This window comes from Pseudoliparis swirei, chromosome 3 (assembly GCF_029220125.1).
Source record: "Pseudoliparis swirei isolate HS2019 ecotype Mariana Trench chromosome 3, NWPU_hadal_v1, whole genome shotgun sequence".
NCBI lineage: Eukaryota > Metazoa > Chordata > Actinopteri > Perciformes > Liparidae > Pseudoliparis > Pseudoliparis swirei.
Genome location: NC_079390.1, coordinates 5,530,072 through 5,555,901, shown reverse-complemented (window position 1 = coordinate 5,555,901; position 25,830 = coordinate 5,530,072). Strand labels below are relative to the sequence as shown.

General features: G+C 43.6%; 1 protein-coding gene across 1 annotated transcript in view; it reads left to right on the top strand.

Annotated features, from left to right (window-relative positions):
• Positions 1-25,771, top strand: part of LOC130211581 (FRAS1-related extracellular matrix protein 2-like) — a 72,018-nt gene extending 46,247 nt beyond the window's left edge. Inside the window, exons 7-24 of the mRNA XM_056442420.1 lie at positions 5,163-5,312; positions 5,761-5,970; positions 6,447-6,644; positions 7,079-7,243; positions 7,499-7,681; positions 8,653-8,783; positions 9,785-9,943; positions 10,646-10,949; positions 11,356-11,487; positions 11,862-12,193; positions 16,770-16,962; positions 17,068-17,193; positions 17,823-17,950; positions 18,046-18,180; positions 18,284-18,410; positions 19,078-19,265; positions 19,375-19,521; positions 25,214-25,771. Coding sequence (XP_056298395.1) covers positions 5,163-5,312; positions 5,761-5,970; positions 6,447-6,644; positions 7,079-7,243; positions 7,499-7,681; positions 8,653-8,783; positions 9,785-9,943; positions 10,646-10,949; positions 11,356-11,487; positions 11,862-12,193; positions 16,770-16,962; positions 17,068-17,193; positions 17,823-17,950; positions 18,046-18,180; positions 18,284-18,410; positions 19,078-19,265; positions 19,375-19,521; positions 25,214-25,771 — 3,566 coding nt within the window. The remainder of the gene's footprint in view (positions 1-5,162; positions 5,313-5,760; positions 5,971-6,446; positions 6,645-7,078; positions 7,244-7,498; positions 7,682-8,652; positions 8,784-9,784; positions 9,944-10,645; positions 10,950-11,355; positions 11,488-11,861; positions 12,194-16,769; positions 16,963-17,067; positions 17,194-17,822; positions 17,951-18,045; positions 18,181-18,283; positions 18,411-19,077; positions 19,266-19,374; positions 19,522-25,213) is intronic.
• The last annotated feature ends 59 nt before the right edge of the window (positions 25,772-25,830 follow it).

The following is a 25,830-nucleotide window of genomic DNA, read 5'->3' as shown; positions in this document are numbered from 1 at the left end:
AAATGTATTTAATCTTGTGAACAAGAAACATTCCCAAGAGCACCGTCAGCACAACTGTAGAAAACACCACGCCACGATGAACAGGATTAAAAACACTTATACATCACATATATATATCATAAAGGTTACAGATCTCCAAGGGGAATGTAAGACTTTAATTTGAGGCCAGTTTGCAGTTCAATCCATTTAAAAAGGTACACAGAGTATCTGAAACCAACAATAGAGCGAGACGGATGTCTTTAGTTTAAGGAGCGGATCGTGTACTGTAGTTACAAGATATAAATGACGGGAGAGACGAGAGTTTTGAAGGAGGAGGAGGAGGAGGAGGAGGAGGAGGAGGAGGAGGAGGAGGAGGAGGAGGAGGAGGAGGTTCATCCAACTGTGTGATACAGAGAACAATAATGAGTCTGAAATATGCTCCAGAGTCTAACAGTCTGCTTCTTGAATGACAGTCTGCTTGTTAAGCCACATTACCAATATTTAAACGCCATATTCCTAGTATTTCTATGCCACATTCCTAGTATTCTTATGCCATATTCCTAGTATTTCTATGCCGCATTCATAGTATTTCTATGCCACATTCCTAGTATTCCTATGCCATATTCCTAGTATTTCTATGCCACATTCCTAGTATTCTTATGCCATATTCCTAGTATTTCTATGCCACATTTCTAATATTCTTATGCCATATTCTTAGTATTTCTATGCCGCATTCATAGTATTTATACGACACATTCCTAGTATTTCTATGCCACATTCTTAGTATTTATACGACACATTCCTAGTATTTCTATGCCACATTCCTAGTATTTATACGACACATTCCTAGTATTTCTATGCCATATTCCTAGTATTTCTATACCACATTCCTAGTATTCTTATGCCATATTCCTAGTATTTCTATGCCACATTTCTAATATTCTTATGCCATATTCTTAGTATTTCTATGCCGCATTCATAGTATTTCTATGCCACATTCCTAGTATTCTTATGCCATATTCCTAGTATTTCTATGCCACATTCCTAGTATTCTTATGCCATATTCCTAGTATTTCTATGCCGCATTCATAGTATTTATACGACACATTCCTAGTATTTCTATGCCACATTCTTAGTATTTATACGACACATTCCTAGTATTTCTATGCCACATTCCTAGTATTTATACGACACATTCCTAGTATTTCTATGCCACATTCCTAGTATTTATACGACACATTCCTAGTATTTCTATGCCACATTTCTAATATTTCTATGCCATATTCCTAGTATTTCTATGCCACATTTCTAATATTTCTATGCCATATTCCTAGTATTTCTATGCCACATTTCTAATAATTCTATGCCATATTCCTAGTATTTCTATGCCACATTTCTAATATTTCTATGCCATATTCCTAGTATTTCTATGCCACATTACTAGTATTCCTATGCCATATTCCTAGTATTTATATGCCACATTTCTAATATTCCTATGCCATATTCCTAGTATTTATATGCCACATTTTGAATATTTCTATGCCACATTCCTAGTATTTCTATGACTTAACAAGATTAATATGACAGCCATTTAGAGTCTTAACCCTTGTGTTGCCTTCGGGTCATTTTGACCCGATTCAATATTTAACCCTCCTGTCGCCTTCGGGTCAATTTGACCCGATTCAATGTTTAATGTCGGTGTTCTTTCGGGAGTCAACAAACAAACATAAAGTACCTCACACTTAAACTTGGAAAACAATATTAATTCTAATAATTTTCTGGAGATTTTAATAGCTGGGGTCATATTGACCTCAAGGGTAAAATATGTTAGTAAATATAAAGGTAACAGGAGGGTTAAACATTGAATCGGGTCATATTGACCCGAAGGCGACAGGAGGGTGAAACATTGAATCGGGTCAAATTGACCCGAAGGCAACACAAGGGTTAATGGCAGAAAAGTCGGTGTCACTGTCGCAGTTGGAGAACAATGTGTTCTTGGTCTTTTCTGCATTGAGTCGTGTTTAGTGGAAAGCCTCACGGGGCTGTAGCGGACCCTGGGACAGCTATAATTGCATCATCAGCAACAGAAATGGACATTGAAGTATCGATTAGGAAGAAAGATGTTGTTCATGTATAATGTATACAGCACTGGACCAAAGATGGACGACCGTGGAAACCACCTTTCTAACAGTAAGCTGGCTTGATTGAGTTGGATCAGCAGTTCTCTCTCTGAGGGACCACATAACCGCGGCTTCATTCAGATAGTGTCGAGGTCTGAGAAGTGTATGTAGAGGGGAGCACAGAATAGAGCCAAATAAATAAAGGATACAGTAGACCCGTGCATGCAAACATTGTCAGTATAATAATCAATATGTTGTTCCCAACCTTTCTGGCCTGTGACTTCTAAAAGTTGAGCAGTTTCTACTTGCAAACTCCCCGTGACAGTTTGCTCAGTCGGGCTCATTTTGGGATGTTTAATATGGCCTGAACTGTTTTAAAAGAAGTGGACGTAGTCACCTTGACATCCTCCTTTGGTTTGTGGATTGCCGTTCTGAAGCCTTGAGTTCGGGCCAGTATTTCATCATTTCAAAGCACACATTTTGAGAAAAGTTAGAAAGAATAAACATTATTATTATAATTATTATTACTATTATTATTATTTGTATTATTATTATTATTATTATTTGTATTATTATTATTATCTTTATTTAACCCTCCTGTTACCTTCACATTTACTAACATATTTTACCCTCGGGGTCAATTTGACCCCAGCAATTAAAACCTCCAGAAAAATATTAGAATTAATATTGTTTCCCAAGTTTAAGTGTGAGGTACTTTATGTTTGTTTGTTGACTACCTAAATAGCCCTTTAAATATATAAAAAAGTTGATATTTCTTATATGTTTGACACAGTGAAAAACAGCCTGGGGTCAAATTGACCCGAAAGAACACCGACATTAAACATAAATTGAATGGGGTCAAATTGACCCTAAGGTAACAGGAGGGTTAAAAGGGAGACTGTAGAGTTAAAAAATGAATGTCACACAGTGTGAAGCTACAGTACAGCACATTAAAAGTAAGTAATACATACTATTAAAAATAAGTAATAAAAAATACATCAAAAGTAATAAAAACCATTAAAAGTAAGTAATACGAGCCATAATCATTTTGCTTAATGAGTACAGCGCTGACCAGCTTTCAACTGATTAATGCATGATGATGATGCATGTAGCAGAACATACGTGACGCTGTGCGCATTTGAAAACCAAAGCCCCAATGGAGGAATTTTGAAAAAAAGAAAGAAAAGTATCTTATGTTCCATGTGAATATTTACAGACAATGTTGTCCGGGCTAATTAGTCGACCACCTCCAAAAAGCAGGGTCCCCCCCCCCCCCCGAGGACAGCTGAGAATGCTCTGTAAACTGTATTTAACGATGCAGCTCAACACAAATGGCTACAGACATCCAGACGTAGTAATTAGCCCAATTTGGATTGACACCTTTTCCCGGGCCCTCACACACTCGTCGTCAGAGTGCTAAAACCACAGGCGGGGGAAGAGGGGTGTGCACTTCTCACTCGTCAGTCATCACTCATCACTCACTCCCTCTCGGGGTGTCAAAGGATTCGTCGTCGTCGCCGTCGTCGCGGCAAGCAGTCGAGACGTGTGAACGCAGACGTGTACCTTAGCACTTGTGCAGCAGTTTCCTCTGGGCATAAAAGGAATGTGTGCCGGATTGCTGACATGGTGTTGACAGTATACGCGCCACGTTTCCGGAAAACCATTGTCGAAGCGTGCATTTACGCAACAATGATTATCCCACAAAAAGAATTTCCCCACCTCCACTATCTATAATTCTTTTTTGTCATGCTGCCAATGTGCAAGTACACATTTAATTTGCATTACAAACCCAGAACTACATCTGTTGGGTGAAACCGAGTGTGTATAGGAGGAAAAAAGTTGAGAGAGGATGCATTGTGGGATCAAGGTTTTTTTTAGATGTAGCGAGAGGACGCGTCACACCTGACGTGGTGATCCTCCCCGAGTATTCGTGTCGCTTATTGTGTTAAATTAAGAGATGAAATGTAACTGGGGTACTAATTTTTTTTCTTCTTTCTCATTCCCTCTGTTGAGTACAACTGTGCGCATCGTTTTGTTATCTGGCACAGTTAAAGTATATAAATATAATATGAAAGTTCATATATTAGAAAAAAAGTATTATTCAGGAGAGAGAGAGGGATAAAAAGAAACCTCTGGACTGCAGAAGTATTTGATCATGACACAAGAAAAAAATGATAATACGCCAAATGCTATTTCTGGATTATATGCCAGAATATGAGAAGGGAGTTTGAGTGAGGGTGGAAGCTTAAAACGGAGAAGGAAGAACTTTCATTCTGTCATTTTTGGGGGGAGGGGGAGAAAGAGAGAGAGAGAGACTTGACAGAGGCGGGGGGAGGGGAGTGGGGGGGGGTGGGTGAGTGAGAGATGAAGCTGTCAAATACACACTGGACTGCCTCCACTTTGCTGCCTCAGGAAACAATGCCAGTTCAAATACGCCTTTGAGCAGTCTAGGGTGCCGCTTTCTCTCCGTCTCACCATCTTCCTTTACCACATTCAGAGAAACAGACACACACACACACAGAGAGAGAGGCGCCTTGTTTGTCAGTGCTAACTGCATCTTTCTTCTTGTTAAAAGTACTCGGTGGTTTCCCGTCAGAACAATGGGAACAATGAGGTGGGATCAGAGGTCACGCCTCCCTGCAGTTTAACTTCAGATTAATGGGCTGCTGCTGTTTGACCTCTGTGTCCAGCGGCCGGCTTTACAAATGAATCATGTCAGAGCTGCAGATGGTCGCTGACAGTTACCACACAAGGAGAGGAGACAAGTTACACTAAACACTAAATAAATAAGTCATGAATAAAGAACCCTGCTACAAAGGTGGGGTCATATGAGGTTGAAGTCGCTTGGTACGAAAGTGTCCATCGATAGTTTGAGTTATGCTTCAAAACAACAAGAGACGACTAACAAAGCATGAAAAAGATCGTACGTTTATGCTAAAAAGATGTGCACTAAACAGTTGGAGCTCAGTCTGGAAATACATTCTTAGAATAAAGAAGATTATAGAGGAATAAACCAATACTGCCTCATTTGATTATTTCTCATGTACTCTGTTTGTTCTCCAGCTCCAGTGTTTTACTTTGGAGAGGTGAAGTATCACGTGGATGAGAGCGATGGATACGTGGAGGTAAAAGTGTGGAGGACGGGGACCGATCTGACCAAGACCGGCACCGTCACCGTCCGCTCTCGCAAGGCCGAGCCCGTCTCGGCAGAAGGTAAAGCTCCCCGCTCCCAGAGTCAGTTGTTGCTTGTGATGTATCGGAAACCAATAAGACAAGGGTGTCAAACTCATGTTCCCCGTGGGCCACATCAGCATCGTGGCTGCCTCTTAAAGGGCCAGTGTACCTGAAACTGTATAAGCTAATCTCGAACATATTGTTAAATAACTCACTTTGCATTTGATTATTGTTTATTCGAGTGGCGAAATATTGGACGTAAAAATATTTCTATTATTTTTTTTAAAGTCAGTTTAATTTGAAACCTTCAAAATAAAAGCACAGGATATTTTTCTTAAATTTCTTGAAGAAAAGGTCATCGTGTGTCTTTTCAAGGCGTCAAGGGCCACATAAAATTATGTGGCGGGCCTTGTGTTTGACACCTGTGAAATAAAATCATCTGCATTCTGTTCCTCTTCTATCCGTCCCTCTCTCTCTCTCTCTCTAGCCGGCGTTGACTACGTGGGCATCAGTCGTAACCTGGACTTCGCCCCGGGCGTCAGCGTGCAGACGTTCAGGGTCACCGTCCTGGATGACCTTGGACAACCGGAGCTGGAGGGCACCGAGCGCTTTGAGCTCGTCCTTCGCATGCCGATGAACGGCATCCTGGGAGAACCCGGGAAGGCTACCGTGTTCATCAATGACTCTGTGTCTGACTGTGAGTGACTTGATTTGCCGAGAGGATTTGACTGCTTCTCTTCTCACCATCAGTATTTACTGGGTACATTTTAAAGCACTCTGCAAATCAAAAGTTGTATAATCATTATTATTATTATTTCTATGCTTGTGGTTTGAGTCTAGGAATGTCAGCCTTACTGACGGATTGTACAGATATGGATGGGCCTCAAAAGACCAATCCTGCTAAATGCATTCAGCTCAAACATTGAAAGCCTTGGAACGCATGAAAGCCTTACAAAACTTTGTATCCAACCTTCATTTCATATTTATATATTTTCAGTCCAAAAAAAGCTTGTTGTGACAGCTGTGTTATTTGATTAGCTTTTCTTTTTCTTTTTTTTTAATCATTAAATTCAGCCCAGACACAGCTCGGAAAATACATTATTCCCTTTTTTCAAATGTGATGATTGAAATTTGATGTATTTATTATCTTTATCTTTTTTTTCCCCCAAACAGTACCGAAGGTACAGTTCCGCGAGCCAGTGTACGCCGGCGAGGAGAGCGACGGTCGGATCACGGCGACGCTGTACCGCAGCGGCGACATCAGACACACGTCCACCGTCCGCTGTTACACCCGCCAGGGTTCCGCTCAGGTCGCCTCCGACTTCGACGAGCGACCCAACACGGAAACATCCATCATCACTTTCTCGCCAGGTATTTAATTAATCACAAAAAGTACTGTATATCACACGTGTTTTTTTCTTCTCTCAATTGTTTTAATTAATGAAGTGGGCTGTGAGAGTTGACACCCTTTTTAATTAAAATAAACAGCTCTAACCGAGACTTTTTTTTGGTCTGTTTTTGTCACACTTTTCTTTCTTTTTTTGCTGTGCTATGCAAATGTTACAAGTTATTGCAAGTTTAACTGTGTTCCACACACACACTACCTTCTGCACTCTTTTCAGTATGTAAACAGATTGCTGAACTCTTGAGGAAGAGTTTTGTGGGTTTAAGTTCTATAAATAAAATTCTACATGCTGTAAAGAGCAAGAAAAAAAGAAAGAATTATTCTATTATTTTTTCCACCTCATATAAAAATATATGTTTTTAATCTCCCATCATCGTCACCTTCTCGCTGTGCACTCAAGGCGACACGGAGAAGCCGTGCGTTCTCTCACTGGTTGACGACACGCTGTACGAGGAAGGAGAAGAGATGCGCTTGGTCTTGGGGAACCCGAAGAGCGACTCCCCGTTTGGAGCGTCTGTGGGAGCTCTGAATGAGACCGTGCTGAAGATCAAGGACACAGCTGACAGTGAGTGTGTAATGAACATGTGTGGGGGGGCGGGGGGGGGGGGTTTGGACAATTAAAAAAATTAATCTAGTGTTCTATTTTGCTGAATAGTAGTTTCGGCTAATATGAAACATATGGTAAAAATGAACACTTATGGTTTTAAATCCTAATTGTCATGAGCAGTGATAATAAAGAGGGGGTGGGGGAGGGTGATTAAACAATAGTTTTTTCCCCCCGGATTTTACGATAATGTTCTGCCTTTCTGTGCACCTCCAGAACCCATCATTCGTTTTTTGCAAACCAAGTTCAGCGTCAGCGAACCGAAGGAAGCGGGCGCCGCGGCAACCGTGAGGATCCCCGTGGTACGAGTGGGCGACGCATCCAAAGTGTCGGTGGTCCGCGTCCACACCAAAGACGGGTCGGCCATCTCAGGGGTGGACTACTTCCCCGTGTCTCAAGGTAAAACCTCACGCGCGTCGTCTTCTGTCTCGCGGGGTCAAAGCTACATTGTGGCATTTTTATATAAACAATTTTTAAAAGCTAAATCCCTCAAAAAAATTGGATGATGCTTTGCAGACTCAAATCGAGCTGCTGTTAAAAATATTCCTCATACAGAGAAAATGTGACCTTGACAAAAACTAAAGACACACTTGATGTGAACAAGGGAAAGAAAGAAAGAAAGAAGAGTGGAAACCAAGTGGATGAATCCCAAAGTCTGAAACATCACCAACATCTTTAGCAAAAGAAATAAGATAAAAAGGAAACACTGTTTTTCCCCTTTAACACGTTAAGTGCATGTCCTAAAACCACCTTTACAGCACCACATGGGCATGGAGGATTTATTTGGGCGAGGGTCATTGATTTTCTATTTTCATCCCGAGTGGGAAAAGGTAATATCTGCAATAGTCCAGTGGAGGGTCGTGTACTTTTTAATTGAATTTCAGTATATTTCAGGCCTTGTCAGCAGGGTGTAAATCCCCCCTCTGTCCACTCAGCTGTAAGCCCAATGAACCTTGCTTGGCTTCATCAAGACTTAACATATTTATATGCATACATACAGTGTATTAAAATTATACCTGACTACCCACCGTTCAAATTTCCCAGCAGTTTTGAATCACACAGCGTTGGATTTCTCAAATGAAAACACTATTTTTTTCAGCGCAGCCCATTTCAAATGCAAAGCTCTATAACTTACCACACCAAAAGATGGGCCGCTTTTATGAACTATGCAAATATAAAAACCTGCAATGCGTTTCAGTTTAGTTTTTGTGGAAAACTTAACTCAAAAAAGAGAAAAGAAAGTTCCCCAATGCATAACAACAATCACTCGAGTACAAATCCTCAATGCAACACACACTCATCTCTTGATGATGGGTTTGAAGCTGTTTTTCACGGGGTCCGTGTTTGTGTGTGTGTGTGTGTGTGGCCAGACATTGAGTTCAAAGAGGGCGATAAGGAACACGTGGTGGAGGTGGAGGTGCTCTTTGATGGCGTCCGAGAGATGAGGGAAGCCTTCACGCTCCACCTGAAGCCCGATGAAAACATGGTGGCTGAAACTCAGGTCAGAATGTGTTCTATTAAAGTGATGAATTTGTTCTATTATTTAACTCTTTCTGTTTTGACCCTTATTCCTCCAGCTCAGTCCCACTGAGACCAGGGATCTCTTTTTTCAAGGGTGTCCTTGCCCAGTACAACTTTTTAGCACAGCCAAAAGAGGGAAGAAAACATTTCCCAATAAATAATAGATCACCCGCAAAAGAAATGAGGCAGAGTGAGAGAAATCAGAGAGAGAGAAGAGAAAGAGAAGCCAAGAATCAGCCATTGTGAGATTGTAAATGTTGCACCCTTAAAATGAACTGGTCAGAAACTCGGCGTTCTTCTGTTTTGCAACTTATATTTAACAAGTTCCCGGTTTAAACAAGCATACGTTGTTTTGTCTTCAGCTGCACCTCCTCTTCACACACCCCTCTTAAAGAGACAGCGCCTCTTTCTTAAAGAGAAAGTGCCCCTCTCTTAAAGAGACAGCACCCCTCTCATAAAGAGAAAGCGCCCCTCTCTTAAACAGGCAGCGCTCCTCTCGTAAAGAGACAGTGTCCTTTTCTTAAAGAGACAGTGCCCTTCTCTTAAAGAGACAGCGCTCTTCTCTTAAAGAGACAGCGCCCCTCTCTTAAAGAGGCAGCGCTCCTCTCGTAAAGAGACAGTGCTCTTCTCTTAAAGAGACAGTGACCCTCTCTTAAAGAGACAGCGCCCATCTCTTAAAGAGACAGTGCTCTCTTCCAAAGGGACAACAAGCACTTTCATCCCTTCACAATTACTATGTTTACAGGTGATCAACACTCTAGAAATAATACATGAATTAACTTAAACAGACATTTATTGGAAATTATAAAAAATGTACACAGTTGTATTAAATTGGTAAGATATATGACATAACATATTTCAGGGTGCTACATGAACACATGGAGCGCTGCGATGACTTTAATCATTCCATCGATGATAACACAAACGGCACACTGTGTCCCGTTGTTGCCATCGGTCTCATATCTCTCGTTTCTGGAACAGGTGACTAAGATGATAGTTTACATCGAGGAGGCCAACAGCATGGCGGATGTCACCTTCCCCTCTCTGCCTCACGTGGTGTCGCTGCTCTATTACGACGATGTCGCCAGGACGCCAGACAACCTGCATCCAGCAGCCGGCTACCCTGTCATCTGTGTTACAGTGAGTCAAACTAACACTATATACTGAGAAACATCTTTTGAATTGTATTCCTCCCTCTGCCAAAAGAGTTCACTGCAGCGGCGCCCGGTAAAACTGTAACTTGACAGACTCAATCTGTAGGCTTATTCTGGAATGAGGGAGCAGGAGCTGGACCCACATCATCTGGGAGTGGAAGGCCCATTGTGATCCCTCAGGACTCTTACTTAATCATACTTTTTCTTCAGCCAAAGTTAAGCTGTCCTTCCGGAGTTGGCCTTTCCATCCTCAAAAGACATATTGCACACTTTAGTAGGCTACAGTGCTCACGCTTTCAAATACCGGAGAGTCGCTTCCACTCTCGAATACAGGCTCAGGGAGACCCTTCAATGGATGTTATTCTCAGGTGACCGCACAGGGGAAATGAAACGGTCTTTGTCGAAACTCAAATGTTTCGTGCTGCCTCAGGAGGCACGGTGTCAACAGGTTTAAGGAAATACCTCCTCAAACGCTTACCCTTTTTGTCCCATATCTCACATTTTAGAGCTTGAATATGAAAACACACTGAAACATCTGTATTTCCTTGGCAACCCTTGCACACTCGTTTGTATTCCGCACCTTTTATTCTCCTTTTGTCCTCTGGCGTCTGCTGTATCGTTTCCCATCTCTCTGCTGTCCCCGGCCCATACGCCCACTCTCACTCTCTATTCCTTATCCATCCTCCAGGCTTGCAACACAAAATACCCAGACTATGACAAGACGGGCTCTATCTGTGTCAGCGAGCACATCAACGACACCTTGACCCACTACCGCTGGCTCATCAGCGCCCCGGCTGGCCCCGATGGCGTCACCAGTCCCATGAGGGAGGTGGACTTTGACACCTTCTTTACGTCCTCCAAGATGATCACACTGGACTCGGTCTACTTCCAGGCGGGCTCCAGGGTCCAGTGTGCTGCTAGAGCCGTTAATTCTAACGGGGATGAGGGTTTAGAGCTCAGTAGCCCCGTCATCACTATCAGCCGGGAGGAAGGTGAGGGCAGAACAATGAACATCCGACTCCATGTCTTTTGTAATGCCAGTTTTCTGGAGAAAGAATTGAACGGGGGATTAACCCCGATGTTGCAATGAGAACCAAGAGTGCTTTTGTTCTCCGAGCATCACGAATGCTTTTGAATGAACAGTACAGCTGCATGATTAACAATGTATTATGGGCACAACATATGCAAAGCGAAAAGGTATGCTGTGAATGTTAGAGAATGCTACGCTCATTGTTGCATTAATTAACGAGTATTGTAGTTGCATTCTGTCATTTTACACGTTTATTACACGTTTATTACACATGTATTACACATTTTTCTATGTTTTTCGTCTTTCCTTCGAGAGCGTCGCCGTCGGTCCTCATGCTTAGCCCTCTCTTGTTCCTCTATCATGTGAAGGTATGTGTCAACCACGTAAGATGGGGACCGTCGGCGCGGAGCCGTTCTCCGCCAAGCTGCGCTACACTGGAGCGGAGGACCCGAAACACCCTAACCTCATCAAAGTGACTGTCACCATGCCTCACATGGATGGTGGGTAGAGGAGCTGGAGGCAGGACTTGTACCACAGAGGAAGTGAGGAGTAATGTACTGTGTGTAATATTCACGTCCGTGGATCCTCAGGAGCGTGACAGCCAGAATGTAGATCTTGCCAGATCTTCCCCCCCCCCTGTAAAAACCCTCCAGCACACCCGCTACTTAACATATCCTTCTTGATTTTTAATCAGTTTTCCTTCTGCCTCGTCTCCTCCAGGTTTCCTTCCATGTTTGCCTGTCGCTCCCCTGCTTCTGTTTGACGCTTTTCTGTGAACTATTTCTTTTCCACTTGAGTTTTTGAAGTAAATCATTTCCCCCAGTCCTTGTGCACCGTGAGTAGCATCACATTGTCTCCTTCTCGCCCCTTGCAGGCATGCTGCCGGTCGTCTCCACTCGCCCTCTCATGAACTTTGAACTGACCCTGAGTCCGGACGGAACCCGGGTCGGAAACCACCGCTGCTCCAACTTGCTCGACTACGATGAGGTTACCACCGGTCACGGCTTCATCACCGCCTCGACGCGGAGCTCCGAAAGCCCGGGCGACGCGGCGCCCTATCAGTTCAGCGGCTCTCTGCGGGGGAACAGCACACTGCGCTTCTACAGGAACCTCAACCTCGACGCCTGTGTCTGGGAGTTCACCAGCTACTACCACATGTCTGAGCTGCTCACCGACTGCGGAGGCACCATCGGGACTGATGGACAGGTGTGTGTGTGTGTGTGTGTGTGTGTGTATGTTTGTCTACAACTTATAAATTCCAATCAAGGGTTTGTATGTACATCTGTTGGAGTGTTAGCCTTTTGTGTGTGTGTGTGTGTGTGTGTGTGTGTGTGTGTGTGTGTGTGTGTGTGTGTGTGTGTGTGTGTGTGTGTGTGTGTGTGTGTGTGTGTGTGTGTGTGTGTGTGTGTGTGTGTGTGTGTGTGTGTGTTTCTGTTTCTGTGTACGTTTGTCTACAACTTATAAATTCCAATCAAGGGTTTGTATGTACATCTGTTGGAGTGTTAGCCTTTTGTGTGTGTGTGTGTGTTTCTGTTTCTGTGTACGTTTGTCTACAACTTATAAATTCCAATCAAGGGTTTGTATGTACATCTGTTGGAGTGTTAGCCTTTTGTGTGTGTGTGTTTTTGTGTCTGTGTGTGTGTGTGCGTGTGTGTTTGTCTGTGTGTGCGTGCGTGCGCGCGTCTATGTGTTTCTGTGTACGTTTGTCTACAACTTATAAATTCCAATTGACGGTTTGTATGTACATCTGTTTGAGTGTCAGCCTTTTGTGTGTGTGTGTGTGTGTGTGTGTGTGTGTGTGTGTGTGTGTGTGTGTGTGTGTGTGTGTGTGTGTGTGTGTGTGTGTGTGTGTGTACGTTTGTCTACAACTTATAAATTCCAATTGACGGTTTGTATGTACATCTGTTTGAGTGTCAGCCTTTTGTGTGTGTGTGTTTTTGTGTGTCTGTGTCTGTGTGTGTGTGTGTTCACCTGTGTTTGTTTCTGTCTGAATGTTCTGTCTATTTACAGCCAGTTAATTGAGAGGGTCACACAGACAGAACTTACCATGTCTGTTTGCCAGCTTTTTGTGCGCGTGTGTTTGTGTGTACGTGTGTGTGTGTGTGTGTGTGTGTGTGTGTGTTTGCGTGCCAGCTCTGTGCCCCAACGTGTGATTGTGTGCATGCAAAAAGCACACACACACACACACAAAGTACAGCCAACCTGCCATCTGTCATCCCCTTAATGTTCACCACTGCTACTCTATCAACACTGAATATTCAAAGCTTAGATTAACAGTAAATCTGTGAAATGATGACATGGAAGTCACTTCTTTATTTTCAGCAGCACCTTTGCCCAGTTTCCTCTTTTTTCACGAGCTCGGTGGCACGACGGTTGAACCCACCGGAGAAGTCGGCTGTTTCATCATCTTGTGCCGGCTGTCAATTAGATGGATGCTAACAAACTTCCCGTAGCCGTTGTTGCATCGTTGAAACGTGAAACGTTCTCTTCGTGTTGGATACCGTACAGATCTGCAGTATCGTCATGGGTTGTTGTTGTTGTTGTTGTTGTTGTTGTTGTTGTGGATGAGGAGACGGACCCTTGCTCCCTCGCTTGTGTCCTGCTGCTCTTTTGTGTTCCTCCAGCCTTTGATCTGTGAGCTTGTTGTTGCTAATCAGACTTGTGTGTGTGTGTGTGTGTGTGTGTGTGTGTGTGTGTGTGTGTGTGTGTGTGTGTGTGTGTGTGTGTGTGTGTGTGTGTGTGTGTGTGTGTGTGTGTGTGTGTGTGTGTGTGTGTGTGTGTGTGTGTGTGTGTGTGTGTGTGTGTGTGTGTGTGTGTGTGTGTGTGTGTGTGTGTGCCTCAAGTCCACTTCGTTAAGAGGCATCACCGTCACTTTGCCCCTTGGGGTTATGTTTCTTTCTTTTTTTATCAAGGAGTAGCGAAAGAGAAGAAGAAAAAGAAGCAGTCATAATCGTGCCTCTACCAAGGGGGCAAGAATCAAAGCACGCGAAAATAATTACATAATTCAGCTATCTTTTAGAAGATCAAATTCATCTTCAATCAAAATCATTGGATTTTGACTCATAAGAATCTTGATCAATGTTTAATTAAACATTGATCAAGATTCTTAAAAGTCAAAGCTGGATTTCGTGACAGCTTTGTATTTTCTTCTCCATAACTGAGTTATTACCTTCGCATTGAAAATGCAGAAGGTTATGTTTTGATCGCCGTGTATTTATTTATTTATTTGTATGCGTGTTATTCGCGTAACAAAATTTGTTTTAAACCGAATCGCATGAAATTTGTTGGGATGATTGGTTATTATCCGAGGACCATTTGATTAGATTTTGGGGTCAAAGGTCAAGGTCAAGGTCAAAATCTTCTTTTTACCATAGCTCGGTCAATTTATATCCAATTGGCATGCAACTAATGCCAAAATGTTCATATTCAATGCCCAATCTTGTGATATGCGAAGGTATGCGCTCTACCGAGTGCCCGTTCTAGTTAATGAAATGTTTTTGTCTGGAGACGACACGCACTAATTGAAAGTTAGAACTCGCAGGAAAAGTAAAGATCATGATATTTCGAGGGGAACCCACTGTGAACAAGCTCTATCTTTTTTATTACTGTTCAATGCAGTATGAATTTATTTTCAGGGGGTTGTAATAAAACAATGGCTTCGTGAAGCTTAGCGCTGAGGTAGTTTGTCTCACAGCGAGCAGTCGTATAATCTTTCATCTGGATCCTGATTCAGCAGGTTGGGGTCGTGTTCAGCTGCGACTCGCACACTCCCTCTGTGTGCGATGACACCGGACTGCTAACGCAGTGGCACTTTGTGGCCCAATGTTATTTTAGAAATAAGATTATTCAATTCAGTTTATTTTATATCGCTCAATATCACAAATTTGCCTCAGAGGGCTTTGCAAGCTGTACACGTACGACATCCCTGACCTTTGACCTCACATCGGATCAGGAAAAATTCCAGAGAAATAGAAAAAAAAATCTTTCACAGGGAAAACATGGAAGAACCCTTCAGTAGAGCAACAGAGGAGGATCCCTCTCCAGGATGGACACAAACAATAGATGTCATGTGACCAGAAGGATTACAGAGTTACATAAACACATTCAATGAATATGACAGAATGTAGGAATAATTAGTCGTAGGCATGGACCACGATCCAAATGTCCACAATCCATGAGACAGAAGGAAGTAGAGAGGAGGGGCCTCATAACAGGAGAATTAGATATTACAATATATGTGCTCAAGTTGATCCCAAAAACAACCCCAAAAAGGTTTCTCATAACAATGCATCTCCTGCCCAGCGATCAATGCAGTAATTTGCAGTAATTAATAATACACATTGACACATTTTGAGTCAAACAAACACAATGTGGAGCATTTTCAATCTGTTTCTAAGTATTTGTCCAACTTGTGAAGAGCACATAGTTCACGCATACTGTATAATGTTGGTGAACAGAGACACCTAGTGGCTGGCCTCATGGAGATATGTCTAAGAATGTAAGTTAACGGGGGTTTTTTAATTATATAGAATCATCCAGAAAAATGGTGTTGGGTATCATGTTTTTATTTTTCAAGGTTTTTAAAGTCTATTTAAATATGATCGTGACAAAGAAACCAGATGGAAAAGAGCAACACAAGCCCACGCCGCTGCCCACAGTGGCTCCTTGTCTCAACAGTCAGACGTTCTCGTGTTTGACAACACCGAGTGGGAGTGGAAGAGTTCAAGTGTCCCGCGGAGGAGAACAATGTGTTCATCTTTTTCATCTGCGCAGCACTTAATGCATCCACCTGTCACCCCGTAATCTGAAAAGGATACTTCAGTTCTAGTCATACATACTCAGATTTCTTGCTTATATCTCCAACCATAATATCAAGTGAATAAACTGTGGTCTATTATTTGACTTCAGGTGAGCAGGAAGTCTCCACATCTTCCACCGGAAACTAAAAACACATATTTTTAGACTTTACCATTAATAAAAATATATTAGCACTTCAGTGGCACTTAAATGTCTCTTACTTATGGTATTACTTATAATATTAATTATGATATGACTGATGTTATTTTGTGTGGTAGTTATCACGGTATGTTATTACTTATAGTATTACTGATGGTATTACTTATAATATTACTTATGGTATTACTCATGGTATTACTTATGTTATTACTTATGAGTTATGATATTACTTATGGTATTACCCATAGTATTACTTATGATATTACTCATGGTATTACTTATGATAATACTTATGATATTACTCATGGTATTACTTATGAGTTATGATATTACTTATGGTATTACTCATAGTATTACTTATGATAATAATGATATTACTCATGGTATAACGTATGGTATTACCCATAGTATTACTTATGATATTACTCATGGTATTACTTATGATAATACTTATGATATTACTCATGGTATTACTTATGAGTTATGATATTACTTATGGTATTACTCATAGTATTACTTATGATAATACTTATGATATTACTCATGGTATTACTTATGATATTACTCATAGTATTACTGATGGTATTTCTCATGGTATTTTTGTAATTTGGCTATCTTGAAGTAATGTTACTTTCTGGATTGTTGTTCTGAGTTTGTACTCATGATTGATGCACTTATTGTAAATCACTTTGGATAAAAGCGTCAGCTAAAAGACATGGAATGTAATGTAATGTGATATTAATTGCCTTGTCAAATAATGCATTTTAAATGTTTTTTCCGTTGCCACCGTTCTTCACTCCTCGCTGATTGAACCGGATCCCTCCAGGTGCTGAACCTGGTCCAGTCCTACGTGAGCTTGCGCGTGCCTCTGTACGTGTCCTACGTGTTCCACTCTCCCGTGGGAACTGGCGGCTGGCAGCACTTTGACCTGCAGTCGGAGCTGCGCCTCACGTTTGTGTACGACACGGCCATCCTGTGGAAGGACGGCATCGGCAGTCCCCCGAAGGCCGAGCTACAGGGTGAGCTCCCGTGAGCCGTGAGCGCCGTGGCAATGCTTCTGGACCAGATATCCAAATGTAAAAGAAACTGTGTTTGTAAAAATATTTTTGTTTGCGTTTGTCCAGGTTCTTTGTATCCAACCAGCATGCGCATCAATGAACAGGGACGTTTGGTGGTGAACTTCCGCACCAAGGCTCGGTTCAGGGGTCTGTTCGTGGGCTCTCATCCTGGTGGCAAAATAAAAAAAGATGGTGAGGCAGATTATTTTAACTGTATCACATTTACTAATCCACATGAGGTTCACTGAAGATGCAAATGCGCCTTAGATTAGTTTAAGGCAAACTGTGGGGCGTACCCCTCTAGTGGGGCGCGGTGGTACTGCAGGTGGGGCGCAGGAGGAAATGCAGAAAGACATTTATTGAGAACTTCACATATTACACAAGTTCAAAGTACAAGGACATACAACTAAGTCATTAATAAATACATGTTAAAATGCCTGTTCCTTTGTGTAAATGCCACGACTCGCTGTTTCTTGGCGTTTTGCCAAAAGCCAATATCCCGAGATCGGCTTTTCTGCTGTTGCCCTTCAAAACAAAAGCTCAACAAACTTATTTGCATTGTTCTAACAAAGTGATTGCACATTTGGTTTACTTGAAAGTGATTTCAATTTTCTTTAATCTATTATTTGAAAAAGTCACACAAAGTTATTTCGATAAAAAGTCAGCATCGACTATTTCCTTGGGGCGGTGGGGCATGAACATTTTTGGGGACAGAAAAAGTTCGAGAACCACTTGTTTAATGGAATAGCTATTGATTTTGATTGTGAACGAGTCTCTTCCATCATGAACGTCCCCCTCCCTCCCTCACTTTCATCACCTAGCAACCTTCATGTCCTCCCTGGTGATGAGTGCGGACCACCCCGGCCTGACCTTTAACCTCACCCTGGTGAGGAGCGAGCCCACCTACGACCAGCCGGTCCAGCAGTGGACCTTCACCTCTGACTTTGCTGTAAGTGTGACAACATGAAATTGAAACATCCACTGTGCATCTTCACGAACCGATCCAGAGTGAACCACCGTGTCCGTCCTCTTTGCCCCCTACAGGTGAGGGACTACTCCGGGGCCTACACGGTGAAGCTGACCCCCTGCACAACAGCCCAGAAAGTGGAATACACTCTCCCACCTGTGTGCAGTCCCAGAGAACAAGTCACCTTCGATCTAGACATCAGATTTCAGCAAGTAAGGCAGATTGTGTTTCGACCTTTAGCTCCAATAGGGGCATGTTTCATTCATTATTAATATTTATGATACTTTCTTTCTTTCGCTCTCTCTCCCGCTTTAGGTGAGCGACCCGGTGGCAGTGGAATTCAGTCTGAACACTCAGATGTTCTTGCTGTCCAAGAGGAGCTTGTGGCTCTCTGACGGCTCCATGGGCTTCGCTCAGGAGACGGACGTGGCCTTTTCTGAGGGTACGGCCCTCTAAAGGTTTTTTTTCATTCAATTCAGTTTCTTTTATCCAGCCCAATATCACAAATTACGAATTTGCCTCAGAGGGCTTTATAATCTGTACACATACGACATCCCTGACCTTTGACCTCACATCGGATGAGGAAAAACTCCCCAAAATAGAAAAAAACCCTTTCACAAAAGACTCTACGTGTGGTTATAGATGTTTGTATCCCATTGTGTACACAGATATTTAGTTTAATGACTTCTGCTAAGTTTTTTAATTGATTTTCTACCTTTTTTTAAGTTGGTTTGAGTTCACGTCACAATATGAAAATGCACTTGCCAAAAATAAATCTCGCTTGACCTACTGTGGCTATTCCATCACAGTGATCACTACATCAGCTTTTTAAATGTTGTAAATAGTTATTTTCTTTTCTCATATTTGAGCCTCAAAGCAAGTCAATCCTGGCAGAAAACCAATATGAAAACATTGTGGAGAGAATAGAGTGAATTTTTACTTTGACAATACATTTTAAAGCAGTATATGCTGTGGACGATGGTTGGCAGTAAAGTACTAGTTCATTGGCTAAAACATTTACAGAACACTTCCATTTACTTCCATTGAGTAGTCTGTGTTTCTTTCGAAATAATGGAGGCTTTAGGATTAATTCCCGCTTTTTATTTTAGGCGATACGATCTACGGCCGTGTGATGGTGGACCCCGTGCAGAACCTGGGGGCCTCTTTCTTCTGTAGCATCGAGAAGGTGTTCCTCTGCACCGGCGCCGACGGATACGTACCGAAGTTCAACCCCACCAGGTTTGAATTCGGCTGCCTGGCGGACTCTCCGTCGCTGCTCTATCGATTTAAGATTCTCGTGAGTAAATTCAGGTTTAAAAAAAAAAAATGAAATTTCAGTATGCAGAGAGACGCTAAATCATATTTTACAATCATACTGAAGGGTGATTATTGTCTCACCTCAACAGGACAAGGCTCAGCCAGAAACTCAGGCCCGCGTGTTTGGTGACGTCCGTTTTAACGCCGCGCTGGCAGCGGACGACCCGTCAGCCATGGCCCTCGTCAGACAGCCCGGCTCGGATGGCTTTAGGTTGGACTCCACCGCCATGTTCCAGGTAGTAATTGTGGTGGAAATGAATGTTCCGTTACCTTGTGAGAAATGAAAAAGTAGTCAACCGTGAGCTGAATGGAAATAGGAATCTCTGAGTCTTCAAGTAAGACTGTCAGAAATGACTGCTGAAGTTCAGTACACGATCTCCATCCTTTACACTAGCGGTCCCCAACCTTTTTTGAGCCACGGACCGGTTCTGTGTCAGAAATTATTTTCACGGACCGGCAATATAAATGACGTAATAAATATGACGTCATACAATTATACGAAGGGCATAAAGTGCCAAAACTACAACTCATCATTACGCCGAATGAGTGTGAGCCGTGCTTGTTTACCTGCAACGAGCCGCTGATGGAGACGGCGACACAGACGTGTGTTTGGTCCGCTGCTCCTAACCGAGTTCTGGTCGCTGTCATTAGAACAGGCAGAGTTGTTGTGTGAAATGTCCCTTAAGGCCACCGTCATTTGCATCTCGAACATATTTTCTTCTAGCTCGGACGGGCTCGATTCACCGGGTGGGTTTGTTTACGAATGGGTTGCAGGTCTATTCTTCTGCAGTCGGGTCTTTTGTGGTTGGAGTACCGCTCAAACTCTTTTAAAAGCCTCTTCCACCCGGTCAACGTCTGAAACATGTAGAATATTCCGCTGTTCACTCGCCCACACAGCAGCGACTTTATCGGCCAACTTGAAAACAGTTGTCATTTACCTGAAGTGACAGAATTCATTGAGCAGGTTGAATATGTTTGAAGATTCTTTGGCACTGTGCCGCCAGCAGAGGGTTCGGCGCGTGAGACTCGCCTGCAGCGATAAACCCGAACTTTAAGACTCCTGAACGCGGCTCAGACGTACACACGGGTGTATCCGGTCCTTTTTCAAAATAAGATATTTTTCCGACTGATTTTTTTTTTTTAATTACAACTTTTTTTATTCACTTTTTTTCCGCGGCCCGGGGGTTGGGGACCCCTGCTTTACACCATCACAGAAGCCCCGTAGAGTGATGTCCGTGTTTGAGCTCCTGAAGCTGAGAGAGATGTTTTGCACAAGCCGTCTCTCACTCCACCGCCCCGGGCCTCTAGAACCCATCCTGTTTGGCTTGTGTCCACTAAGATGAACCCAGGAACATGTCGGCCATCTTTGGTTCTCATCACTCCACCTTTTGAACCTGTCCTAGTTCTTCAGACACACGGACACACATGGTATATCAAATGAGTTGCACACGCTATTATATCACAAGAGGACAATGATTAGGATTTGTTTTCCTCCGTCATTAATCATCTTACTGCTTCTCATAGCCAGTGGGACGATTTTTTTATTCTGACCCGGTAGCTTTGTTGTGACGGCTGTCACTCCTGCAGTCTTGAGGAGGTATTGTATTTGTAATCGTCATTACATGAAATCAATGTGAGACTGGTTAAGTGCATTTTTGACAGAAATCCAAATTCTAGAGTAATTATCTTGTATAAAAAAATGGATGTTTGCAAAATGTTGTCAATTTGAGATTTGTAATCAATTCCGTTTCCTCATTTTGTAAATTGGAACATCATTCTAAGACGTGCGCCTGTTCTCTCAGGTTGCTGCGGGCCGCGAGTGGTACATCCACACTATCTACACAGTCCGCTCCAAAGAGAACGCAAACAGAGGAATTGGAAAGCGCAGCCTGGAGTACCACGCCGTGGTTGCCACCGGCGACGACGACGACATCGCCTCGACCCCGCCGAGGGGCCGAGGTCACCGCTCCGGGAGGTCGGCCGGCGACGAAGCCCCGGAGGTCGTCGCCGACATCGGGACAGACGCGACGCGGAAAGTAGTCAACCGTGAGCTGAATGGAAATAGGAATCTCTGAGTCTTCAAGTAAGACTGTCAGAAATGACTGCTGAAGTTCAGTACACGATCTCCATCCTTTACACTAGCGGTCCCCAACCTTTTTTGAGCCACGGACCGGTTCCGTGTCAGAAATTATTTTCACGGACCGGCAATATAAATGACGTAATAAATATGACGTCATACAATTATACGAAGGGCATAAAGTGCCAAAACTACAACTCATCATTACGCCGAATTAGTGTGAGCCGTGCGCTTGTTGACCTGCAACGAGCCGCTAATGGAGACGGCGACACAGACGTGTGTTTGGTCCGCTGCTCCTATAAACCTTAGTGGTAATGACTTTATGAACTTCTTTAATGAAAAGATTTTAACTATTAGGGACAAGATTAATAATCTCTTGCCCATAACCAGTGCCAATCTGTCCTTAAGTGGAATGGCCTTGGAAACCGCTGTATGCCCTGGTGTATATTTGGAGGGTTTTTCTCCTATCAACCGTGACCAATTATTTTCAACGGTTTCTACTTCGAACACGTCTACCTGTCTCTTGGACCCCATCCCGACGAGGCTGCTTAAAGACGTTTTGCCTTTAATTGGCGGCTCTCTATTAGATATTATCAATGTGTCTCTGCTAACAGGCCACGTACCACACTCCTTCAAGGTGGCTGTTATTAAACCTCTCCTGAAGAAGCCCACTCTGGATCCAGAGGTATTGGCTAACTACAGACCGATCTCTAACCTCCCTTCCTCTCCAAGATCCTTGAGAAAGTGGTCAAATCAGTTGTGCGACTTTCACATCATAATAGTTTATTTGAGAAATTTCAATCAGGATTTAGAAAACACCACAGCACCGAGACGGCACTGGTGAAAATTACAAATGACCTCTTAATGGCAGCAGATAAAGGACTCCTCTCTGTCCTGGTCTTGTTAGACCTTAGTGCTGCATTCGACACCATTGACCATGACATCCTGTTACAGAGACTGGAGCAGTCGATTGGCATTTCAGGCACGGCACTAATTTGGTTTAAATCCTATTTATCAGATCGATCTCAGTTTGTATTTGTAAACGATGACGCCGATAACCACTAACGTTAATCACGGAGTTCCACAAGGTTCTGTGCTTGGACCAATTTTATTTACCTTATACATGCTTCCTTTGGGCAATATTATCAGGAAACACTCCATAAACTTTCATTGTTATGCAGATGACACTCAACTATATTTATCGATAAAACCAGAGGAGAGCAACCAACTCTGTAAAATTCAAGCATGTCTTAAAGACATAAAAACATGGATGACCTGCAACTTCTTGATGTTAAACTCAGACAAAACCAAGTAATTTTAATCGGCCCTGAGCACCTCAGAGATCAATTATCTGGTGATGTGGATTCTGTAGACGGCATTGCCCTGGCATCCAACACCACTGTAAAGAATCTTGGCGTTATCTTTGATCGACTTGTCCTTTAACTCCCACGTAAAGCAAATCTCAAGGACTGCATTCTTTCATCTACGTAATATTTCAAAATCAGGCACATCTTGTCTCAAAAGATGCAGAAAAATTGGTTCACGCGTTCGTTACTTGAGACTGGATTACTGTAACTCCTTATTAGCAGGCTGCTCTAATAAATCTCTTAGGTCCCTCCAGTTGATCCAGAATGCTGCAGCTCGTGTTCTCACTAAAACTAAGAAAAGAGATCACATCACTCCTGCACTAGCTGCCTGCACTGGCTCCCAGTAAAATCAAGAATCACTTTTAAAATTCTTCTCTTAACCTACAAAGCCTTGATTGGTGATGCTCCATCATATCTTAAGGAGCTTGTCGCACCATATTGCCCCACTGAGAGCTACGCTCACTAAATGCGGGACTACTTGTAGGTCGTAGAGTCTTAGAAAGTAGAATGGGAGCCAGAGCGTTTGGTTATCAAGCTCCTCTTTTATGGAACCAGCTTCCAATTTCAGTCCGGGAGGCAGACACAGTCACCTCGTTTAAGAGTAGACTTAAGACCTTCCTCTTTGACAGAGCTTATAGTTAGGGCTGAATCAGGTTTGCCCTGGTCCAGCCCCTTGATATGCTGCTATAGGCTTATAGCTGCCGGGGACGTTTTAGGATGCACTGAGTACCTATCTCCTCTTTTTCTCTCCTTAAGGATGAATTTTCATCTCTCAATCACACATTACTAACTCTGCTTTCTCACCGGAAGTCCTTTTGACTTTACGTCTCATGGGGTCATCGGACCCTATGAGACGGCATAGATCCTATCTGCCTGATGGATCGTCTGGGTCGTGGAATTCCTGCTCATGACTACGCCACTGTCCTGTTGAGACTCCGCCCACTCCTCCTCCCCACCGCCATCTGCCTGATGGATCGTGGAGGTCTCCATCGTGGAATATGCCTACTATGAACTATTCATACACTCTGTCATATTCATTGAATGTATTTTAACTCTAAATCTGTCCTTCTGTACACATTACATCTATTGCATCTGTCCATCCTAGGAGAGGGATCCTCCTCTGTTGCTCTCCTCCAGGTTTCTTCCCTTTTTTTCCCCCTGAAGGGTTATTTGGGAGTTTTTCCTGGTCCGATGTGAGGTTTTGGGGCAGGGATGTCTATGTGTACAGATTGTAAAGCACTCCGAGACAAATTTGTAATTTGTGAAATTGGGCTATACAAATAAACTGAACTGAAACTGAACTAACCGAGTTCTGGTCGCTGTCATTAGAACACCGGCAGAGTTGTTGTGTGAAATGTCCCTTCAGGCCACCGTCATTTGCATCGCGAACACATTTTTTTCTAGCTCGGACGGGCTCGATTCACGGGTGGGTTTGTTTACGAATGGGTTGCAGGTCTATTCTTTTGCAGTCGGGTCTTTTGTGGTTGGAGTACCGCTCAAACTCATTTAAAAGCCTCTTCCACCCGGTCAACGTCTGAAACATGTAGAATATTCCGCTGTTCACTCGCCCACACAGCAGCGACTTTATCGGCCAACTTGAAAACAGTTGTCATTTCCCTGAAGTGACAGAATTCATTGAGCAGGTTGAATCTGTTTGAAGATTCTTTGTCACTGAAATGTGCCGCCAGCAGAGGGTTCGGCGCGTGAGACTCGCCTGCAGCGATAAACCCGAACTTTAAGACTCCTGAACGCGGCTCAGACGTACACACGGGTGTATCCGGTCCTTTTTCAAAATAATATATTTTTCTGACTGATTTTTTTTTTTTATTACAACTTTTTTTATTCACTTTTTTTCCGCGGCCCGGGGGTTGGGGACCCCTGCTTTACACCATCACAGAAGCCCCGTAGAGTGATGTCCGTGTTTGAGCTCCTGAAGCTGAGAGAGATGTTTTGCACAAGCCGTCTCTCACTCCACCGCCCCGGGCCTCTAGAACCCATCCTGTTTGGCTTGTGTCCACTAAGATGAACCCAGGAACATGTCGGCCATCTTTGGTTCTCATCACTCCACCTTTTGAACCTGTCCTAGTTCTTCAGACACACGGACACACATGGTATATCAAATGAGTTGCACACGCTATTATATCACAAGAGGACAATGATTAGGATTTGTTTTCCTCCGTTATTAATCATCTTACTGCTTCTCATAGCCAGTGGGACGATTTTTTTATTCTGACCCGGTAGCTTTGTTGTGACGGCTGTCACTCCTGCAGTGCGGGGAGGTATTGTATTTGTAATCGTCATTACATGAAATCAATGTGAGACTGGTTAAGTGCATTTTTGACAGAAATCCAAATTCTAGAGTAATTATCTTGTATAAAAAAATGGATGTTTGCAAAATGTTGTCAATTTGAGATTTGTAATCAATTCCGTTTCCTCATTTTGTAAATTGGAACATCATTCTAAGACGTGCGCCTGTTCTCTCAGGTTGCTGCGGGCCGCGAGTGGTACATCCACACTATCTACACAGTCCGCTCCAAAGAGAACGCAAACAGAGGAATTGGAAAGCGCAGCCTGGAGTACCACGCCGTGGTTGCCACCGGCGACGACGACGACGACATCGCCTCGACCCCGCCGAGGGGCCGAGGTCACCGATCCGGGAGGTCGGCCGGCGACGAAGCCCCGGAGGTCGCCGGCGACATCGGGGCAGACGACGACCGCGGCACCAACATCATGCACATCGCGTTGGACCGCGCCAAGAGACAGGCGGGGGGGTCGAACGAGCCGTTTCCCGACGGGCTGGGACCCAGCGAGCTGACCGCGGGGGGCGGCGAGGAGGGCCTGGTGACGACGGCGGGGGCGCTGGTGGGGCTGCTGCTCACCGTCCTCGTCGCCGTCGCCGTGGCGCTGGTGCTGAGATCCAGACGGAAGGGCGGCAAGGAGGGCTGGAGGGAGGGGGTGGAGGAGGTGGTGAAGGGGTCCGTCAGCACGGAGCCCATGTTGGTGGTGAGGATGCAAGACTGCCACAACAGCTCCGAGGTCTGACGAGGGAGCGCACACGGACAAAGGGATCACCGGGATGTGAGGGTTTTATACCATTTTCG